The sequence below is a fragment of the Pistacia vera genome, unplaced genomic scaffold (assembly GCF_008641045.1).
Source record: "Pistacia vera cultivar Batoury unplaced genomic scaffold, PisVer_v2 Contig213, whole genome shotgun sequence".
Lineage (NCBI taxonomy): Eukaryota > Viridiplantae > Streptophyta > Magnoliopsida > Sapindales > Anacardiaceae > Pistacia > Pistacia vera.
Genome location: NW_022196017.1, coordinates 1,364,590 through 1,383,107, shown reverse-complemented (window position 1 = coordinate 1,383,107; position 18,518 = coordinate 1,364,590). Strand labels below are relative to the sequence as shown.

Genomic DNA, 18,518 nt, shown 5'->3' with positions numbered 1-18,518 from the left:
ACCAGAAGGGTATCAGATTCAAGGAGAAGAGGGAAAAGTCTACCTGCTGAAGAAGGCCTTATATGGCCTAAAACAGACACCAATGGCCTAGTATATCAGGATTAATGACCACCTGCTTAGTTCAGACACTGTGAGGAGTCCTAATGAGCACACTCTATACATTAGAGAAGTCGAAGATGATGTGATGATCATTTCTCTATATGTGGATGATCTTCTAGTGATTGGAAGCAAACATAATCAAGTGGAGGAATTCAAAAAATCCATGCACAGTGAGTTTGAAATGACAGACTTAGGGGAAATGTCATACTTTCTTGGGATGGAGATTGATCAAGATGTAGATGGTATTTTTGTGAATCAAAGGAAGTATGCAAGTGAAGTCCTTAAGAAGTTTTGCATGGAGAATTGTAAACTAGTGGACCTGCCATTGGTTCCAAATATGAAGTTATCAAAGAGTAATAAGGTTGAGAAGGTTGATGAAGGATTGTATAGGAGCTTAATTGGTTGCCTACTGTACTTGACAACAACCAGACCAGGCATAATATATGCCACAAGTTTGCTGTCCAGATTTATGAGTCAACAAACTGAGACTCATTTCAAGACTGCAAAAATGGTGCTGAGATATGTGAAGGGCATCACTGACTTTGGGGTGTGGTTCAGGAGATCAGAAGACTTCAAATTAGTTGGTTTTTCTGACATTGATTAGGCTGGTTCAACAGATCACATGAGGAGCACTTCAGGGTATGCATTTTTCCTTAATTGTGGTGCAATTTGCTGGCTTTCCAAAAATCAAGAAACCGTGGCTCAATCCACAGCAAAAGCAGAGTATATTTCAGCTGCTGCTACTGTGAATCAAGCCATTTGGCTAAGAAAGATTCTTGAAGATTTGAAGTTGAAGTAGGTATGTGTGACAACCAATCTGCCGTAGCAATGGCCAAAAATCCAGTGCATCATGGACGTACAAAACACATAAAAATTAAGTTTCATGCAGTGAGAGAGGCTGAACAAAATGATGAAGTGCAACTGATGCACTGTAGGGGTGAATTACAAGTGGTTGACATTATGACTTAAGTTGTTTCCAAAGCCAAGTTTGAAGAATTCAGATTCAGACTTGGTGTTTCCAGCCAACTATCAAGGAGGAGTGTTAAATTTTGATATTTAGCTAGAAATGTAGTAGTTTGTTAAGCACTTTTTGAATCTGTTCTGGCGCTAAAGTGTATGTTGCACTCTGCCGTCTGATTATTTTGTGAGGCAGCCTTATTTGATTTATTTTGTAATGGTTTAGGTGTGTACTGCCAGGTTATATGGGATTTGTCCATAATGTTTGTTGTAGGTTGGTCTTAATGTATGGCTTTAGATTAATGTTGCGTAAAATATCCCTGCAAAATGGTTGTTAACAGTGGATATTTTGCTTTATTAGTTATGGTGTAAAAACTCAGTTGGTAATGCAGAAAAAACTTCTCTCCATTTTTTTTTTCAGTTGCTCACTTTCTTTTCTTAGCATTCTCCGACATTAGAAACAACAATAAGACGCCATACCTCTGCATTTATACTCCAATAAGATGTCAGCGTTCTTCAGTTGAGACCTGAACATGTGAGCTATGATGATAAAACTTTCAATTTCTAAAGTCTTGAGCCGCATCTTTTTCCAATCCTTTTGGCACCTGAATTCTAATGTTGAATTGCTTGATCCAAGACTCATTCACATTATATTCCTTCATAACCCATTTCTCAAATTGCCCATAACTGCCCTGGATTGTTGCAGAAAAGCAACTTCGAAAACCAAAGGAGTAATATCAGAACTATCTAGTCCACCACAATCAGGTTTTGAGACAACCCCGAACTGCTCATCCGTTAAATCAAAGGAGACGGGGAACGATTGGGGACGGTACCTCTCTGGGCAAGTAGCCCAATGAAGTCTTCCATTCACCAACGTTTGTGACGGTTGCTCAGAAAGAGTGTTATTTAAATTCCCTATACTTCGCCATGCTGAGCTGCCGAGAGTCAGAACTTGAACCTCTGATTGCTAGGGAACGAAAAGACCATTGTAACGGCCGAATCCCTTTGGAATCAGATCATAGACAACCTTAACTACTTTATACTCCTTTGTAGTTGTGGAAACCAAACCTGAACAACACTTGCTGATTCAGAGATTCTTTTGATTTGGGCAGCTCTATGTAGTCCCCAGTAAAAGGATTACATATATGGAGTGAAGTTTTTGTCACCACATAAAACTCAGGCAAAATAGGCAGGCACACGGATCATGTTCACCTTTTGACTGTCCTCATTTAGAGATGAGAGCTCTAAAGAATATAGCTGGTTACGGATGGGATATTCAAAGTAAAGGATGAGACATGGATCATTCTCAATGAGACATGGAACATTCTCACCCCTACGGGAAAAATGCATGGTAACAAGAAGAGGTTCTTGCACTAAGTTGTGCCATGCTTGACATACAAGCTTGAACTGCAGTAGTGATGTTACGGCCGGCAGCCTTGAAAATATTTCAAGAACAATATCTTGCGGAAGATTCTCCATTTGTGCTTGTTGGCCTATAGTGATCTTTGAGCTTCCTCGGTCTCCTACTCTCTTTCTCACAAAAGATGATGTCAAGTAGAGATTATACAGTAACAAGTAAGTAATAACACAAGACAGTAAAAAATGAAGGTATATTAAACAAATAGTATTAAAGTTGATCAACTTTGACAATGATATATTAATATAAAAACACGACTCACAATTCAACATTGACTAAGTCAACTTACTGGATACACACGAATCTTGTTCAGTTAGATTAGCCATTTTAGAATTCATATGCAGAAGTCAAAAGAATTAAGTTTGCCGGCAAGTACAAACCCATTGCCTTTAGAAAATTGATTTAATAGATTATTATTAAAGAATAATGCTAGTCTTACTTACTTCTCTTACTCATCTTTATTATTACTCATTATTAAAATTATTTTATAAGCCAATATAAATTTATTCTTATATGCAACAGTATTGAAGATTATAAGATGTAAAAATCATAGACCATATATAAATTAATAAAAATATATTTTTTAACTAGAATCGGATATGATCTGGATCCAATAATAAGACCCAAACTCGGGCCTTGTGCAAGATGGTCTTGATCCGGAATTGGGTCATTTGACCACACATGACATGGGTTTATAGAAAAGATGAACTTGAATTTAAATTTTATTGAAAGGAATGAACTTTTTTGTTCTTTATGTTGTAAAAGAGCTGAATTAGATTAAATTATATGCAACAGGGGTTCAAATAATCGACATAATATTTTTGTAAACACAAAACAGGGCTACACACTTTCGGGTAAAAGAGGAAATACACATGAACTTGAACACAAGTGGAGTAGAGTTACATTTGCAATTTTGTTTTGGTTCTATGTATGGATGAGAGTGAGATTAGCCTCATGAACAACAGCCTCACACCAAATTGGCATTCCGTGGAACACCACATCCTTAAGGTTCTGCTTAGGAGTTTTTTTTTCATTGGTTTTGGGGGATTTTTAATTAGACTGGTTTTGAGGTGTTTAAAAACCCTCACTTGCCAGATTTTTAATGGGCCAGTTTTGACTGGTTTAAAAACCCTCCAAAACTACTGTAGTGTATTTTTGAGAGGTTTATAAAACACCCCAAATCGGGGTATTTTGGTTGGTTTAAAAATTTTAAAAAAACCCCCTTTCCACTCCCTTTGCTCTACACAACTCTCTCGCTGCTATTGACTTCTCTCTAGCACACAAATCTCTTGCTGTTGCACACGAAGTGAGTGAATGGTTTTAATTTGTGAGTGAATGGTTTTAATTTGCTGCACACAAATCCCTTTACTGCACATAACTCGTTTAATTTGTGATTGGCAAGATTTCTGTGTTTGTTTCGTTTGGGTTAGGAGACAGAAAGTTAACAGTTTGAGATCTGAAGAAAGGAAAAAGATATTAAAATGAAAACAAAAACAAAAGGATAACAGATAGAGCGAGATTGGGGTTTTGTTTTGTTTGGTTTTGGGATTTAGTAGATGGGAAAGTAAAGCAAATGGTAAGAGAATCAAAGGGATTTAAAAGTGTCTGAAAACAGATGATTCGGTGGTCATTGCCGTACCAGATAACAGCTGCTACCATCTGATTTTGATCGCCGATTACTTAAAGTCTCTTGTCCGTGCATGAGAAAGTTAAGGCATAGCAACTCTGGTTCAAAGTCTGCAAGTTTGGAAGGAAAAATGAATTTTTTTTTCCCTCATATGAAATCAACAAAGCAAACTTCTATTCTTAAGAGCTTCATTACAAATCTTAATAGAAAGAAACAAAAATATATTCCATCAAACCAAATACAACTGCAAATTGAAACTAATGACCTCCAACAACGGAATTTGTTGAAGCAATCATAACTGTCAGAGAGAGACTCTTGTTTGATTGGAGAGAAAGAAAATAAAAACAAATAATGTAGGCATTATTTATATTTATCAAAGTTAATTAAGCAAAAGGGAGAGTGTTTTAACTTTATGGGCATTTACGTAAATTTATCATTTAAAAAAAGTGTAAGAACTGTTAGAAAATAAACTCCCAAGCACAGGTTGGGTGTTTTAAAAACCGCTATTAAAAACCCCTCAAAACCGTTACGGTGGTTTACCCTCAAAACCGCTACGATGGTTTACCCTCATAACCGCTATCATAAAACTCCCAAGTAGACCCTAAACATTCCATTTTTTTGGGTTATAAGAAAGCAGAGCTCTGCATTTGTACTCAAATAAGATGTCATCTTTTTTCATAAGGCATAACACTCGTAATAATCAGCTGTCACGATATAACTCTAAACCCTTACAGGATTGACCCACATTTTGTTCCATTCCTCTTGGCACTTGACCTCCAATTATGAACTCCTTCAAATCATAATCCTTCATTACCCAAATCTGAAGTTTCTCATAACTGCGATAGAAAACTTTAGAAAGGAAACCTCCTAAAGCCACCAAATCAAAATTGTAGGTGTATAACTCACCACATTTAGGTTTTGAGACAACTTGGAATTGCTCGTCTGCTAAGTCAAATGTGATGAGTGAGGAACCAGGACGATATATTTATGGCCAAGTGCTCCATGAAGTCTTCCACTTACTAGGACTTGTGATGTATCTTGACACAAACGGTATGGTATCTCTACAAACTTCTCCAGGCAGGACTGCTTAGAGTACCTAAAATCCGATCTTCTGATTTGGGAGCAAACATCCTGCCAATATAGCGGAAAGGACCAAGAGGTCTACGTGAAACCCTACCATATATAAACTTAATCAATTTGTATTCCTTTGTTATCTCATGAAAACAAAATCCGAACACCACATCTTGATTTAGAACTTCAACGGATTCAGGCAGCTGTATGTAATCCCTGGTACAAGGATTATATACCTAGTGTAAAGTTTTTATTTTGATGAATTACANAAAAGGGACTAGGGTTATTCTTTGAGTCGGCTATTTTCTCTGTGTTAGGGTTAAGATTCAATTCCAGATTGAGAGTAATCAGTCGAGTGATTAGGGGCTTTAATCATTCAGGTGAGAGTGTTGTTCTCTCGGGTTTGGGATATCCATAGGGTATCTTGTAAGGCTGAGTGCTGTTGTAAAACGGGTAGATCTGGTGAGTGTTGAATCTGTGTAATCTTGACTATTCTTCTGGTAATCGTAGTGCAGCGAGCTCATACCTTTCTTGAGCTCAACGTGGATGTAGCTTATCCATAAAAGGATAAGTGAACCACGGTAAATCGTGGCTTGTTCTGTGTGTTTGTTTTTGTGGTGATCTTGTGTTTCTTGATTTGATTCTGTTGTGTGATAAATCAGTTCTGCTACTTAGGTATAACAGATGCAAATATCTCTGAATACTTTCAGGTTTTAGAAAGCTTGCAATGGCACCCCTAATAAGCTTGTGCCGCTGTCCAGACATATCAAAGAGGCTGTATTTTCCAAATATTTTGACGGCACTGCTTGGTTGGTTGTCGGATATACCATTATCACCTCCACTGAACACAAACCGATTGCCAGCTTGGCCTGTCAAAACCACCGTTTTTTTAACCCAGCAGTGAGGTTTTGAATACTGGTCCAAACTTGTTGATGCGGCTCTGAATCCATTCATCAGTCTTGTTTTGCTTCTGTGCTCTCACAAAACATATGGATTCTCCAACAAGTGGAAATCCTAACGACCCTGGTGGAAGTTTTCTGCCAAGACACCATGAGCATTTGTGTTTCAAGTACCCAGCAACAATGGCAACGAGTGTTAAAAGAGCAATGGTTATCAATGGCAATGTAGATTCATAAACAGTAAGGAACTCCAGGGTTTCTTGTTTGTAGAAGGACTGTAAAGCTTAGAACAATCAGAATGTAAAATCAAATGAATGATAAGAGCAACCAAATAGCTTGAATTATCTCATCTCAGGATCATAAGGTAGAAAGTTGAGGAACACCAAAATGTGAGTACTTGTACATGCACAGAAAGTTTGGCTCTATAAATCTAATTAGAATTTGATTAAATTTAACAGTAATGATGTTGACATTTGTCTCGGCATGCAACAAGATAAAGATAACAAGCAACTCTTTCAATCTTATTAGTCCATGGATACAGGACAAAAGGGAAGCAAAGGCCTGTTGAGGCAGTTGATTGTTCATGTATTCTGCAGGTATGGTGCAGAAATAATTCAAGACTATGATGTTTCGTCATATATGATTTATTGACATTAATGAAAGAAAATGTAAACTTCATAAATAAATAATGAAAAGGGGGTTGAACTTTGCATAATATTCTATGTATCAAGCAAATTTATAGCTTAAAGAAACATCTGATAACATTTGGAAAAGATTGAAAAATATAACTTTTGATGCATAGTTCCTTCATTCTCTAGCTTTAACTCAGAGGGACCAACAAGTTGGTTGCTGTTTGGAGATGAACGACAAATCACTTATGGATTTAATTCTTAAACGACAAGTTTCTTTTTCGGTGGAAAATAGTGCCACAAGTCATTTACTTTGATGAATAGACTGCAAGTGATTGGCTCAATGATAACTGTGTTGGACATAACAAGAATCCCAATGGAAAATCCCTACACTGTCCAAATAAAACGTTCCCATGAAGGGCTGGTCCTTGAAACAATTTTAACTTGCAATGAATACAAACCCTTTAATTTCTCAGGTTTCAGCCTGAATCCAGCCTTGTTTTAGTTTATGCCTATATATATGGTGACGTTTCTTGTCTTGTTTACTAACAAATGTTTACATCATTGGATTACAGAAAAACAAATAACACAATCAATATGTCAATTCGAATGGTTCAAGATTCTCTCCTGATCTGGAATTTTTATTTCAGTTTATATAAGCTTGTGTTCGATGGTTAATGAAAAGAAAAAACGTTTGAGTAATTATATTATCCACTTTCTCTTTGAGGGTAGGTAAGTGAACTGTTCCATTATTCAATTCAAATGTAAATTCTGGCTTTCTACTGTACTTTGCTATTCAAGTTTGTTGAATATTTCACGCCAGAGAAAAGATAATGTTTGATTTAGAAATATATGTGGTAGGTTTGTTGTGTGGTAGTTACCACCTAACTTCTATGAACGTGAGTAGCTGAATCTATAAGCTCTTCAAACAGTAATTTTCAGCCATACACCAAACCAAATTCTCAGCTCCATTAATGTTGAGGAATCTATGGCCTTTCATTGATGGATGTTTCTGTGTAGTTACATTTAACATATCAATACTATATACTAAATTATAGCCCTTATACATTGATTAATTTATTTTTTTATTGTATCTTTCTGTTTAATTTGTTCTTTAATAATATATATCAGAACCCAGTTGTTGAAATAATCAAAAATATTAGTCGACCAATTCCTTCGCGAGTAAACAACATTTTCCCACCCAAGATTTGCCTTAATGACACTTTCCCACCCAATGTTTATATTCCTTTAATACCTAAAATAGTAAAATATACTTTACTTTCTCAGTCAGCGTTTGACAAGTTACCATGAGCAAGGGTATGAGGTTTTATAAAGTAGAGATTGGTGGATCAAATGATGGTGACCGACTGAATATTCACAACCGAAAATCAGCTAAAAAGAGGAAGCTCTAACTTTGCGGTGACTAGCAATCGGTGAGAAATTAGGTGCTATAGTGAGAGAGATTTTGTATAGAGGAGACTGGAGGTTCAAATGGTAGTTACGAAGAGAAATTTTGTTGTCTGAATCGACTTTGGGTAATAACGGAATATAAAATTTGGGTGAAAAAATAGTATTTTGAAACTTCTTAGGTGGGAAAGTGTCATTAAGGCAAACCTTGGGTGGGAAAAAGATCGTTTATTCTTCTTTGGCAGACAAAGGAGACCAAACTGAGCAAGCAACTGATATTATAAGCAACTAATTGGTAAGGTGGAGGCTCTCAGACAGCTTATAAATATGAAATTGGGAAAGGACAAGGACTAGTTGGTCAATTAATGGTAAAAGTTGAATAAATATCTTAAAAGGCAGCTGCATCACGATCCCCAACTACCACCTTAAAAAATGATAAAAAGATGAGATTGTTAGATGGCATAGCATCACAAAGGCTTTAATATCAGCTACACCTTTAATTTTACTTCGAAAATTTTTGCATCATCCCAGATCTATTCCACAAAGAATTCCCCAGAAAATTGATCAGTAAGTGCTTCTCTATCTTATAGTTGTAACATGATAATCTGTTTGTTCTAGCTTCTATGACTTAATTCTGATTGTGTGCAATAAAATATGCAGTGACTACCGAAGTAGTAAAGGTGGATGAAATCCCTTTTCCTTCTCAGATCACAAAGGCTAAGCCATTAAATCTTCTTGGTCATGGTAAGTCATCTTGAGGGAAACTATATTAAGATGATTCATATTTGATTTGATTCGAAAGTGTCTTATTTCAATTTTTGCCTTTGTGGGGCTGCAACAGGAATCACAGATATTGAGATACACTTTTTGCAAATTAAGTTCACAGCAATCGGTGTTTACCTTGACCCTGAGGTTTTGAGTCACTTGCAACAATGGAAGGGGAAAGCTGGAAGTTCTCTAGCTGAAGATGATGACTTTTTTGAGGCCCTTGTTTCTGGTAATTTATATTTCAATAGCGATCAGCAGACTCTGACTTGCATAATAACAAATCGATCATAAATCTTTTCTTGAATTATATTTGCAGCTCCTGTGGAGAAATTATTGAGAGTTGTAGTGATCAAGGAGATTAAAGGGTCACAATATGGAGTGCAACTGGAGAGTGCTGTGAGGGACAGATTGGTAGATGATGACAAATATGAAGATGAGGAAGAAGCAGCCTTGGAGAAAATTGTTGAATTCTTCCAATCTAAATATTTCAAGAAAGATACCGTCATCACATTCCATTTCCCTGCGACTGCTCCCACAGCTGAGGTACGTATTAATCAATCTCAAGAACCAATATCTTGATGACGACGACCATGTTTATATATTGACCCTTATTGGTAACTTTTTTGGTGCAGATTGCTTTTGAAAGTGAAGGCAAAGAGTCAAAAATCACAGTGGAGAATGCAAACGTGGTTAAGATGATCAAGAAATGGTACTTGGGTGGATCAAGGGGAGTGTCTGCTACAACCATATCCTGCCTGGCTAATAACCTCTCGGCTGAGCTATCAAAATGAAGAAGCTAAATGGTTTCTGATAATAAACAGAGCTTCTTCTTCACTGTTGGCTCTTCTGGTTTTGTGGGATCATTGGAAATTGATAATTGAATGAGTATGCTTGTTAATTGTTATGCTTTTTTACTTTGTAAAATTTCATTATAAATAAGAACTGTTTCAGCTTGAGCTTGTTTTGAAATGTTCACAATTCCTCAATTTAGTCTTATTATTTGCATATTTTCGGTTAAGGAATTTGTATGAATTTAGAAGGCTGGTAGACTTACTATCTAGAACAGCCCAATTCAGCCCATCTAAAAACAAGAACAAATTCTTAGCCCAATCGAACTCAAATGGGCTTACTCTTGAGAAAGCTCTATGTATGGGCTGAGGCCCATTCCACAACCAATGCTTTGTCTTGCACAATTGTACATGGTTATTAGTATCCTACGATATGCGACACATTTTTACAATACGATTAGATACGAGTCGCTAATGATACTTATCAGAGAGTGTATCCTAAATCTTTTGATATGTTGATATATATTCTACAGTATGATGCACATCTGTTCGTATTCTTAAAAATATCGATACGACTTTATTAATTTGGGCCAAAGGCCTAAAAAAAATTTTAGGTCGAATCTGAGTCACCCAACCCCAGTTTACTGAAACTTACCCAAATTTACCCATTTTGCCTGGAGAAAGTGAAGAGGAAGATGTGTTGCCCATTTTGCTAATAATAATAACACAAATGGAGATATATGTATTGACATTGATCTTAGAAATGATATACATTCTTAATTTTGTGATTAGTTTTAATTATGTAATACTATAATTTAAAGTCAATAATATCACAAAATTCGTTAATTAATTTTGGGGATGATATTGATTTTTAGAAAAAAAGTTTATTATATTAATTTTTTTGAAAAAAGCGTACCTTATAATACGATATGATACGTGATATACAATTCAAAAAATTAGATTTTTGATATATGATACGATACACGATTTAACAACCATGCAATTATAATGTGACAATCGCTTCCAACTCTGGATGAAAAATTTGAGATATTACTTTTTATTAATTATAAAATTTCAAGAAGACTGCGAATGGATGATGCAATGAAATCATAAGTATGACATAATTAAAAACAAATAAATTTGGCTTCCTTGTTTCAGTACAAATAAATTTGGCTTCCTTGTTTCAGTTTTGGGAATACTACTTTTAGAATTCCCAAAAAAGTTAAACAGTAAAATACCCAAAAACTCTGATTTTTGGGAATACTACTCCCAATATTATTCAACCTTTTTTAAACCCCTTAAATTTGATAATTTAATTAAATACCCCTAAATATTTTTTTAAAAATTACAAAAACACCCCAGTAATCCACATTTACCAGATTCCGGCCACCACTACCAGAAAATGGTCGGAATCTGTTAGGATGGCGCACTACCGGCTGAATCTAGCCGGTAGTGAGCCGATCTAGCCTTTTTCGACCAGATCCACAGTGGATCTGGCCGGAAAAGGTCAGATCTAAGGCCATTAACGGCCAGATCTTTGGCCGTAATAGCCGGTAACGACGGCCAACAAACGGTTGTCGTTGACCATCAACGACGACCGTTTGTTGACCGTCGTTGACAACAAATACGGCCAGATCTGGCCTTTACCGGCTAGATCCACCGTGGATATGGTCGGAAAAGGCCATATCGGCACACGACCGGCAAGATCTAGCCGGTCATGCACTGATACGGGGACTCCGACCACCCTCCGGTGGTGGTGGCCGGCTGTCCGTGTTTGAGGGTTGGTTGGGGGTGTTTTTGTTAACTTTTAATATTTTATTATAAGGGTGTTTTTATAAATAAATAAACATAGAGAGTATTTTATTATTTTGTAATTCCTACATCGTAATACCCGCCCAATTCAACTTTTTTTTAACTTTTTTCAAAAAATTTTTCCCAAAAACCCAAAATTTTGAACCAAACGGAGCCTTCAAATCTAAGTTTTGTGAAGTCAAAGTACAACATGATGGGTGGGCGCTATACAGAGGTAAGAGCCATATCTTTTATTTTTATTTTTATTTTTTATTTTTTTGGGTGATCAGGGTTATTTGGACCAGTTTGCATGCATTTCAACTAATCTTTTGAGACTCTAAAGTTGACAACCGAGTAAATCCCCCTTAGTGGCCACCCCTATTAGTAACCTAAGTGGATCGAACTCAGTACCTTTTGAATAATACATCCAAGAGTTCTAACTAACCACCAGCCACCCGGTTAAGAGCCAAAATATTAGTATATTTTCAAAATCTTTAATATATGGCTTAAACTTTAAAGCCATACAAGCAATAGTGACAACACAAATGTGCCTACCTATTAAGGCAACTGACAAGATTCCCCATTGGCCTTAGCTGAAGCTCAAAACCAAAAATTCTCCCAATCCCAAATGCTCTTTTTCTATTTCTAACCACAAGCTTGATAAATCCATGACAAAACTATGTACAAATGGTGGGTACATCCATGCAGTACGATGAAAATTTAGTGGCTAAAATACCCATATAAATTAGTGGAGCAAATGGGCATATTGTGAACTTGACCTCCTCACCACAAAAAATTCCTTGCTTCAATCTTTTGAAGTGAATGAAAAAAAAAAAAAAAAAAAAAAATCTAAGTGTGATAGATATCAATCAAAGAGGTACAAGAAAAAGGGTGGTCCAATGATGAATGATGCTTTTAAAGATGATGTCTTCATCGAATTTCATTACTTTAGACAATTTTTTCTTGAGGTAATCATGAATGAATGAGTGAATTTGTGAATTGGGTGGGCAAGAGTAGACCCACAAAGTGAAAGGAAGAGATTAAAGTTGCATTATTTACAAAGAGTTTAAGATACCATTCTATCACCACAAGATGTTGCTTCCTTTGGAATTGCTTTCAGAAAATACTTTCCCTATTCACTTTACTGCTATAAGTAGCCAAATTTGCATACTCAAATGAAACCAATAAAAGGACGCAAATACTTTTAGACTCCCAGTAACTTCACGAATCTGGTACAAGGGTGGAAAGCAACACCCTCCCCAGGTCCTCATCCACTACGAGGGTATGCTCTATGTGATGTTTACTATCGATTATCATAAACCCATTAGGTTAAACTCACCCTTAAAACCAAATTGTAACGAGAAAATGCTCGAGGGTTAATAAAACACTCGTTAATCTCATACTTAGTAGACGTGAGATCTTAGTAATAAACTTTGTTTTCCAATACATATCATCCTTTCTTATTGTGAGATGAAAATGGATCAAAACCATAGAGGAATCAGCATGACAAGACATAGTATGTGATATGCAATGAGGCCTAGATGCATCTTACAAAAGGGTATATAATATAGCATCAAGTTGCATGGATGCTTCAAGAAATGCACTGAATACAGGATATCTTTACTTGCATGTTTTCTGTCTCTTAAACAGAGGAATCAGAACCAGTGAGTTGTCAGACAATTGGTGAAGCTAAGAGCCAAATTTAGGGGACTAAACTGAAAAAACTTGAAAAATCATTGTGCACACCAGAAGGCAGCAGATACTAGATGTATCAAAAACACAACTTCTAGCTTAAAGAAAGAGAATTTTTTTAAGTTTAACTTGCTTCTAGAAACAATCATCACCCACACTGGAGGCAAAGGCAATTCTATCTGCTTTGTTAAATCTGTTTCTCTATTTTTTTAACCCTTTTCACTCTTCACTTTTAGAAGGCAGATCTCTACTTCAAACTTAATGACATGGCTATGAAAAAGAATAAGTGAAAAGTTTTAAAGCTAATTCTTGTACTTGAACAAATCAATGTTATTTCAATTCAGTAATCCTCTAGATCTTGACAAAATCTTAAATGAATTGAATAGCCCAAACAAGAAATTAACCTTTAAGAACCATATTTATCTCCAACCAAATCCAAGTTTGTATATACATTCACAGAAGAGCCTCAGGAACCTTTCGTTACAACCTAACTTGGCAAATAATCGACACCCCCCAAACAAAAAAACCCTTTTTCTTTTTCTTATTTATTCAATCATTTAGAGGAATATTTTCAAACTATCTAGCCTTAACCCACCTCATCAACAGTTATAGAAACATCACCTTGTAGCCCTGGTGCATTTCCAGGATTATGCCTGGTTTCAGAATCCACATCAGCTGCATCAGAACTTGTTGCTGTTGTTGGTTGCTCCAGTAATGACTGTCTACAAGTTGGGCAAGAAGAGTGAGCCAACAACCATGTATCAATACACATTACATGGAAACCATGGTTACATTTTGGCAAGACTCTGATTTTTTCACCATCCATGAAGTCTCCAAGACAAATTGTACAATCTGTAGCTTTAATCTTTATCCCTGCAGTGCCATAAACTGCAACTGGAATCTGGCGCAATGCACTCTTTTTAAGCCCTGTGGCTGCTAAACGTGCTGCAGTTTCATCCGGGGTCTCGAAAGCAAACCTTCTGCTACAACGAAGAGCACAACGAACGATCGAGTTCAGTCCTAGAGCACAAATTAAGGCGCATAATAAAGCTGCCAGTATGATCACCATGTTGGTGTCAAAATTGGCTTCATTTGTGTAAGAATTGCGAGTCCTGGTAGTTCCATTATTTGCTGATGTGCTTGGTGTATCGAGAAGTAGACGATGAAGACGATGAGGATGATCAAGTCTCTCCATTGCTTGATCACAGTTGACTAAGTTTGCTTCTTGATCAGTTTAGTTGTTATCTTCAATGAATCGGACCACAAAAGATATTGAAAGAAGAGAATTCATGACACTCATGTATTGAGTAAAGCCTTTACTTATTTGCTTCACCTTGGAGGCCACTTTTTGCTTGAACCTTAAGGAACAAACAAAACTAAAAAGTCTGAGCTTGAACCTGGTTTCTCTCTTCTGCTTCTTGTTCTGTTCTCAATTAAAGAGAAAGAAAGATGAATGTGGTTCTAAGTTATGAAAACTTCTGTTAGGTTTTACCTACATAAAAACCTCAATAAACAAACAAACAAAAAAAAGAAATAGGCATCATCTAGGTAGGAGGCTAGGATTAGAAAAGCAAAAGATTTAATAGTATCAGAGTTTGAAAGTGTGATGTTTACAAAAAGTTGCTCACAAGCTCAAATAAATGAATCTTTAATTATCCCAAAGCAACACCAAACATGGAAGAAAATTACATGTTAATAAAGAAAAAGTTTTGGGAAATTTTTGTGCTTGCAAATCTATACTAGAAGATACAAGAAAACCAAATTTGGAGATGCAAAGAGAGAGAGAGAGAGAGAGAGAGAGACAGAGAGAGAGAGAGAGAGAGAGAGAGAGAGAGTTTCTTAATGTTTTGAGCTGAGTATGGAGGGTCTAATAAAGGGGGCATGTGGGTGTCTGGATATGACAAAAGGACACTGGGGTACAGAAGGGTTTTAGATACCAAATGAGAGCAAGAGATGTATTTGGGGTCTTTTCACAAACACTATAATTGAGAAAAAATGACATACAGATGGTTAAACTTTAGAATCAAACTGAAGAGAACAAGTGATAGAGAATATTGATTATGGTACCTGATCCCACCTAATCTCAATTAGCTTAAAAAATACTTATTCTTCGGCACCAAATCCTCCGCCCACTCCTCCCCATCTTCCTTTAATTAAAAGTTGAAGTAATTTTGTTCTGTCATTTCAGCCAATGCATATCTTCAGATCCCAGGTACTGATATATTGCCAATGTGTTGCTACCCTTTTATTTGTACAGCAAAGTGCAAACTATAAGATACTACATAATCACTGCAGAAACAATAATTAACAATTAATATAAACATGAAACAGTGAAAGTTAAATCCATCAGTTTAAAGGCAGGCCGCCAAAAATGATGGTATCCACCAAGTAATACAGCATCAATATTATCTTATTTGAGCCATTAACTTAATTACTGTAATGGTATGATGATTAGATTAGAAAACTTTGATTAATAATGGGAAAAAGTTTTCTTTCTTTTTCTCTGTGATTGATATGTGATAGGGACATGTTTATCCTCCTGAGAATTGTGTGAATGTAAACTTTTAACATATAAAAAAGAGAATTGCGTGGAAAGAAAGGATTGGCACATGGAGATCATGTGGTTAAGGCAAATCCTCCATGATCATAAAGGAACTTCTTTCTAACCACAAGCTTGACAAATCCATGACAAAACTATGTACAAATGGTGGGTACATCCATGCAGTACGATGAAAATTTAGTGGCTAAAATACCCATATAAATTAGTGGAGCAAATGGGCATATTGTGAACTTGACCTCCTCACCACAAAAAATTCCTTGCTTCAATCTTTTGAAGTGAATGAAAAAAAAAAAAAAAAAAAAAAATCTAAGTGTGATAGATATCAATCAAAGAGGTACAAGAAAAAGGGTGGTCCAATGATGAATGATGCTTTTAAAGATGATGTCTTCATCGAATTTCATTACTTTAGACAATTTTTTCTTGAGGTAATCATGAATGAATGAGTGAATTTGTGAATTGGGTGGGCAAGAGTAGACCCACAAAGTGAAAGGAAGAGATTAAAGTTGCATTATTTACAAAGAGTTTAAGATACCATTCTATCACCACAAGATGTTGCTTCCTTTGGAATTGCTTTCAGAAAATACTTTCCCTATTCACTTTACTGCTATAAGTAGCCAAATTTGCATACTCAAATGAAACCAATAAAAGGACGCAAATACTTTTAGACTCCCAGTAACTTCACGAATCTGGTACAAGGGTGGAAAGCAACACCCTCCCCAGGTCCTCATCCACTACGAGGGTATGCTCTATGTGATGTTTACTATCGATTATCATAAACCCATTAGGTTAAACTCACCCTTAAAACCAAATTGTAACGAGAAAATGCTCGAGGGTTAATAAAACACTCGTTAATCTCATACTTAGTAGACGTGAGATCTTAGTAATAAACTTTGTTTTCCAATACATATCATCCTTTCTTATTGTGAGATGAAAATGGATCAAAACCATAGAGGAATCAGCATGACAAGACATAGTATGTGATATGCAATGAGGCCTAGATGCATCTTACAAAAGGGTATATAATATAGCATCAAGTTGCATGGATGCTTCAAGAAATGCACTGAATACAGGATATCTTTACTTGCATGTTTTCTGTCTCTTAAACAGAGGAATCAGAACCAGTGAGTTGTCAGACAATTGGTGAAGCTAAGAGCCAAATTTAGGGGACTAAACTGAAAAAACTTGAAAAATCATTGTGCACACCAGAAGGCAGCAGATACTAGATGTATCAAAAACACAACTTCTAGCTTAAAGAAAGAGAATTTTTTTAAGTTTAACTTGCTTCTAGAAACAATCATCACCCACACTGGAGGCAAAGGCAATTCTATCTGCTTTGTTAAATCTGTTTCTCTATTTTTTTAACCCTTTTCACTCTTCACTTTTAGAAGGCAGATCTCTACTTCAAACTTAATGACATGGCTATGAAAAAGAATAAGTGAAAAGTTTTAAAGCTAATTCTTGTACTTGAACAAATCAATGTTATTTCAATTCAGTAATCCTCTAGATCTTGACAAAATCTTAAATGAATTGAATAGCCCAAACAAGAAATTAACCTTTAAGAACCATATTTATCTCCAACCAAATCCAAGTTTGTATATACATTCACAGAAGAGCCTCAGGAACCTTTCGTTACAACCTAACTTGGCAAATAATCGACACCCCCCAAACAAAAAAACCCTTTTTCTTTTTCTTATTTATTCAATCATTTAGAGGAATATTTTCAAACTATCTAGCCTTAACCCACCTCATCAACAGTTATAGAAACATCACCTTGTAGCCCTGGTGCATTTCCAGGATTATGCCTGGTTTCAGAATCCACATCAGCTGCATCAGAACTTGTTGCTGTTGTTGGTTGCTCCAGTAATGACTGTCTACAAGTTGGGCAAGAAGAGTGAGCCAACAACCATGTATCAATACACATTACATGGAAACCATGGTTACATTTTGGCAAGACTCTGATTTTTTCACCATCCATGAAGTCTCCAAGACAAATTGTACAATCTGTAGCTTTAATCTTTATCCCTGCAGTGCCATAAACTGCAACTGGAATCTGGCGCAATGCACTCTTTTTAAGCCCTGTGGCTGCTAAACGTGCTGCAGTTTCATCCGGGGTCTCGAAAGCAAACCTTCTGCTACAACGAAGAGCACAACGAACGATCGAGTTCAGTCCTAGAGCACAAATTAAGGCGCATAATAAAGCTGCCAGTATGATCACCATGTTGGTGTCAAAATTGGCTTCATTTGTGTAAGAATTGCGAGTCCTGGTAGTTCCATTATTTGCTGATGTGCTTGGTGTATCGAGAAGTAGACGATGAAGACGATGAGGATGATCAAGTCTCTCCATTGCTTGATCACAGTTGACTAAGTTTGCTTCTTGATCAGTTTAGTTGTTATCTTCAATGAATCGGACCACAAAAGATATTGAAAGAAGAGAATTCATGACACTCATGTATTGAGTAAAGCCTTTACTTATTTGCTTCACCTTGGAGGCCACTTTTTGCTTGAACCTTAAGGAACAAACAAAACTAAAAAGTCTGAGCTTGAACCTGGTTTCTCTCTTCTGCTTCTTGTTCTGTTCTCAATTAAAGAGAAAGAAAGATAAATGTGGTTCTAAGTTATGAAAACTTCTGTTAGGTTTTACCTACATAAAAACCTCAATAAACAAACAAACAAAAAAAAGAAATAGGCATCATCTAGGTAGGAGGCTAGGATTAGAAAAGCAAAAGATTTAATAGTATCAGAGTTTGAAAGCGTGATGTTTACAAAAAGTTGCTCACAAGCTCAAATAAATGAATCTTCAATCATCCCAAACC

General features: G+C 36.2%; 3 protein-coding genes and 1 pseudogene across 3 annotated transcripts; 1 reads left to right on the top strand and 3 right to left on the bottom strand.

Annotated features, from left to right (window-relative positions):
* Nucleotides 1-4,701: 4,701 nt before the first annotated feature.
* LOC116129721 lies at nt 4,702-5,401 on the bottom strand (annotated as a pseudogene).
* A 3,111-nt stretch (nt 5,402-8,512) lies between these two features.
* LOC116129742 (probable chalcone--flavonone isomerase 3) lies at nt 8,513-9,700 on the top strand. Its single transcript, XM_031415459.1, has 5 exons — nt 8,513-8,673; nt 8,767-8,850; nt 8,948-9,103; nt 9,191-9,417; nt 9,507-9,700. Coding segments are annotated over exons 1-5 (627 nt in total). The 5' UTR covers nt 8,513-8,672; the 3' UTR covers nt 9,666-9,700.
* Nucleotides 9,701-13,286: 3,586 nt separating this feature from the next.
* LOC116129736 (RING-H2 finger protein ATL74-like) lies at nt 13,287-15,159 on the bottom strand. Its single transcript, XM_031415451.1, has one exon. It carries the CDS (start codon nt 14,338-14,340, stop codon nt 13,732-13,734), a length of 609 nt encoding a protein of 202 aa, XP_031271311.1. The 5' UTR covers nt 14,341-15,159; the 3' UTR covers nt 13,287-13,731.
* Nucleotides 15,160-16,995: 1,836 nt separating this feature from the next.
* Nucleotides 16,996-18,442, bottom strand: LOC116129746 (RING-H2 finger protein ATL74-like). The gene has a single exon (XM_031415464.1). It carries the CDS (start codon nt 18,047-18,049, stop codon nt 17,441-17,443), a length of 609 nt encoding a protein of 202 aa, XP_031271324.1. The 5' UTR covers nt 18,050-18,442; the 3' UTR covers nt 16,996-17,440.
* Nucleotides 18,443-18,518: the final 76 nt, after the last annotated feature.

Coding starts and splice junctions, on each gene's coding strand:
- LOC116129742 (XM_031415459.1), top strand. Junction 8,851..8,947: donor ATTAAATCTTCTTGGTCATG/GTAAGTCATCTT, acceptor GGGCTGCAACAG/GAATCACAGATATTGAGATA. Junction 9,104..9,190: donor TTTTGAGGCCCTTGTTTCTG/GTAATTTATATT, acceptor TTATATTTGCAG/CTCCTGTGGAGAAATTATTG.
- LOC116129736 (XM_031415451.1), bottom strand. CDS start 14,340: ATGGAGAGACTTGATCATCCTCATCGTCTTCATCGTCTACTTCTCGAT.
- LOC116129746 (XM_031415464.1), bottom strand. CDS start 18,049: ATGGAGAGACTTGATCATCCTCATCGTCTTCATCGTCTACTTCTCGAT.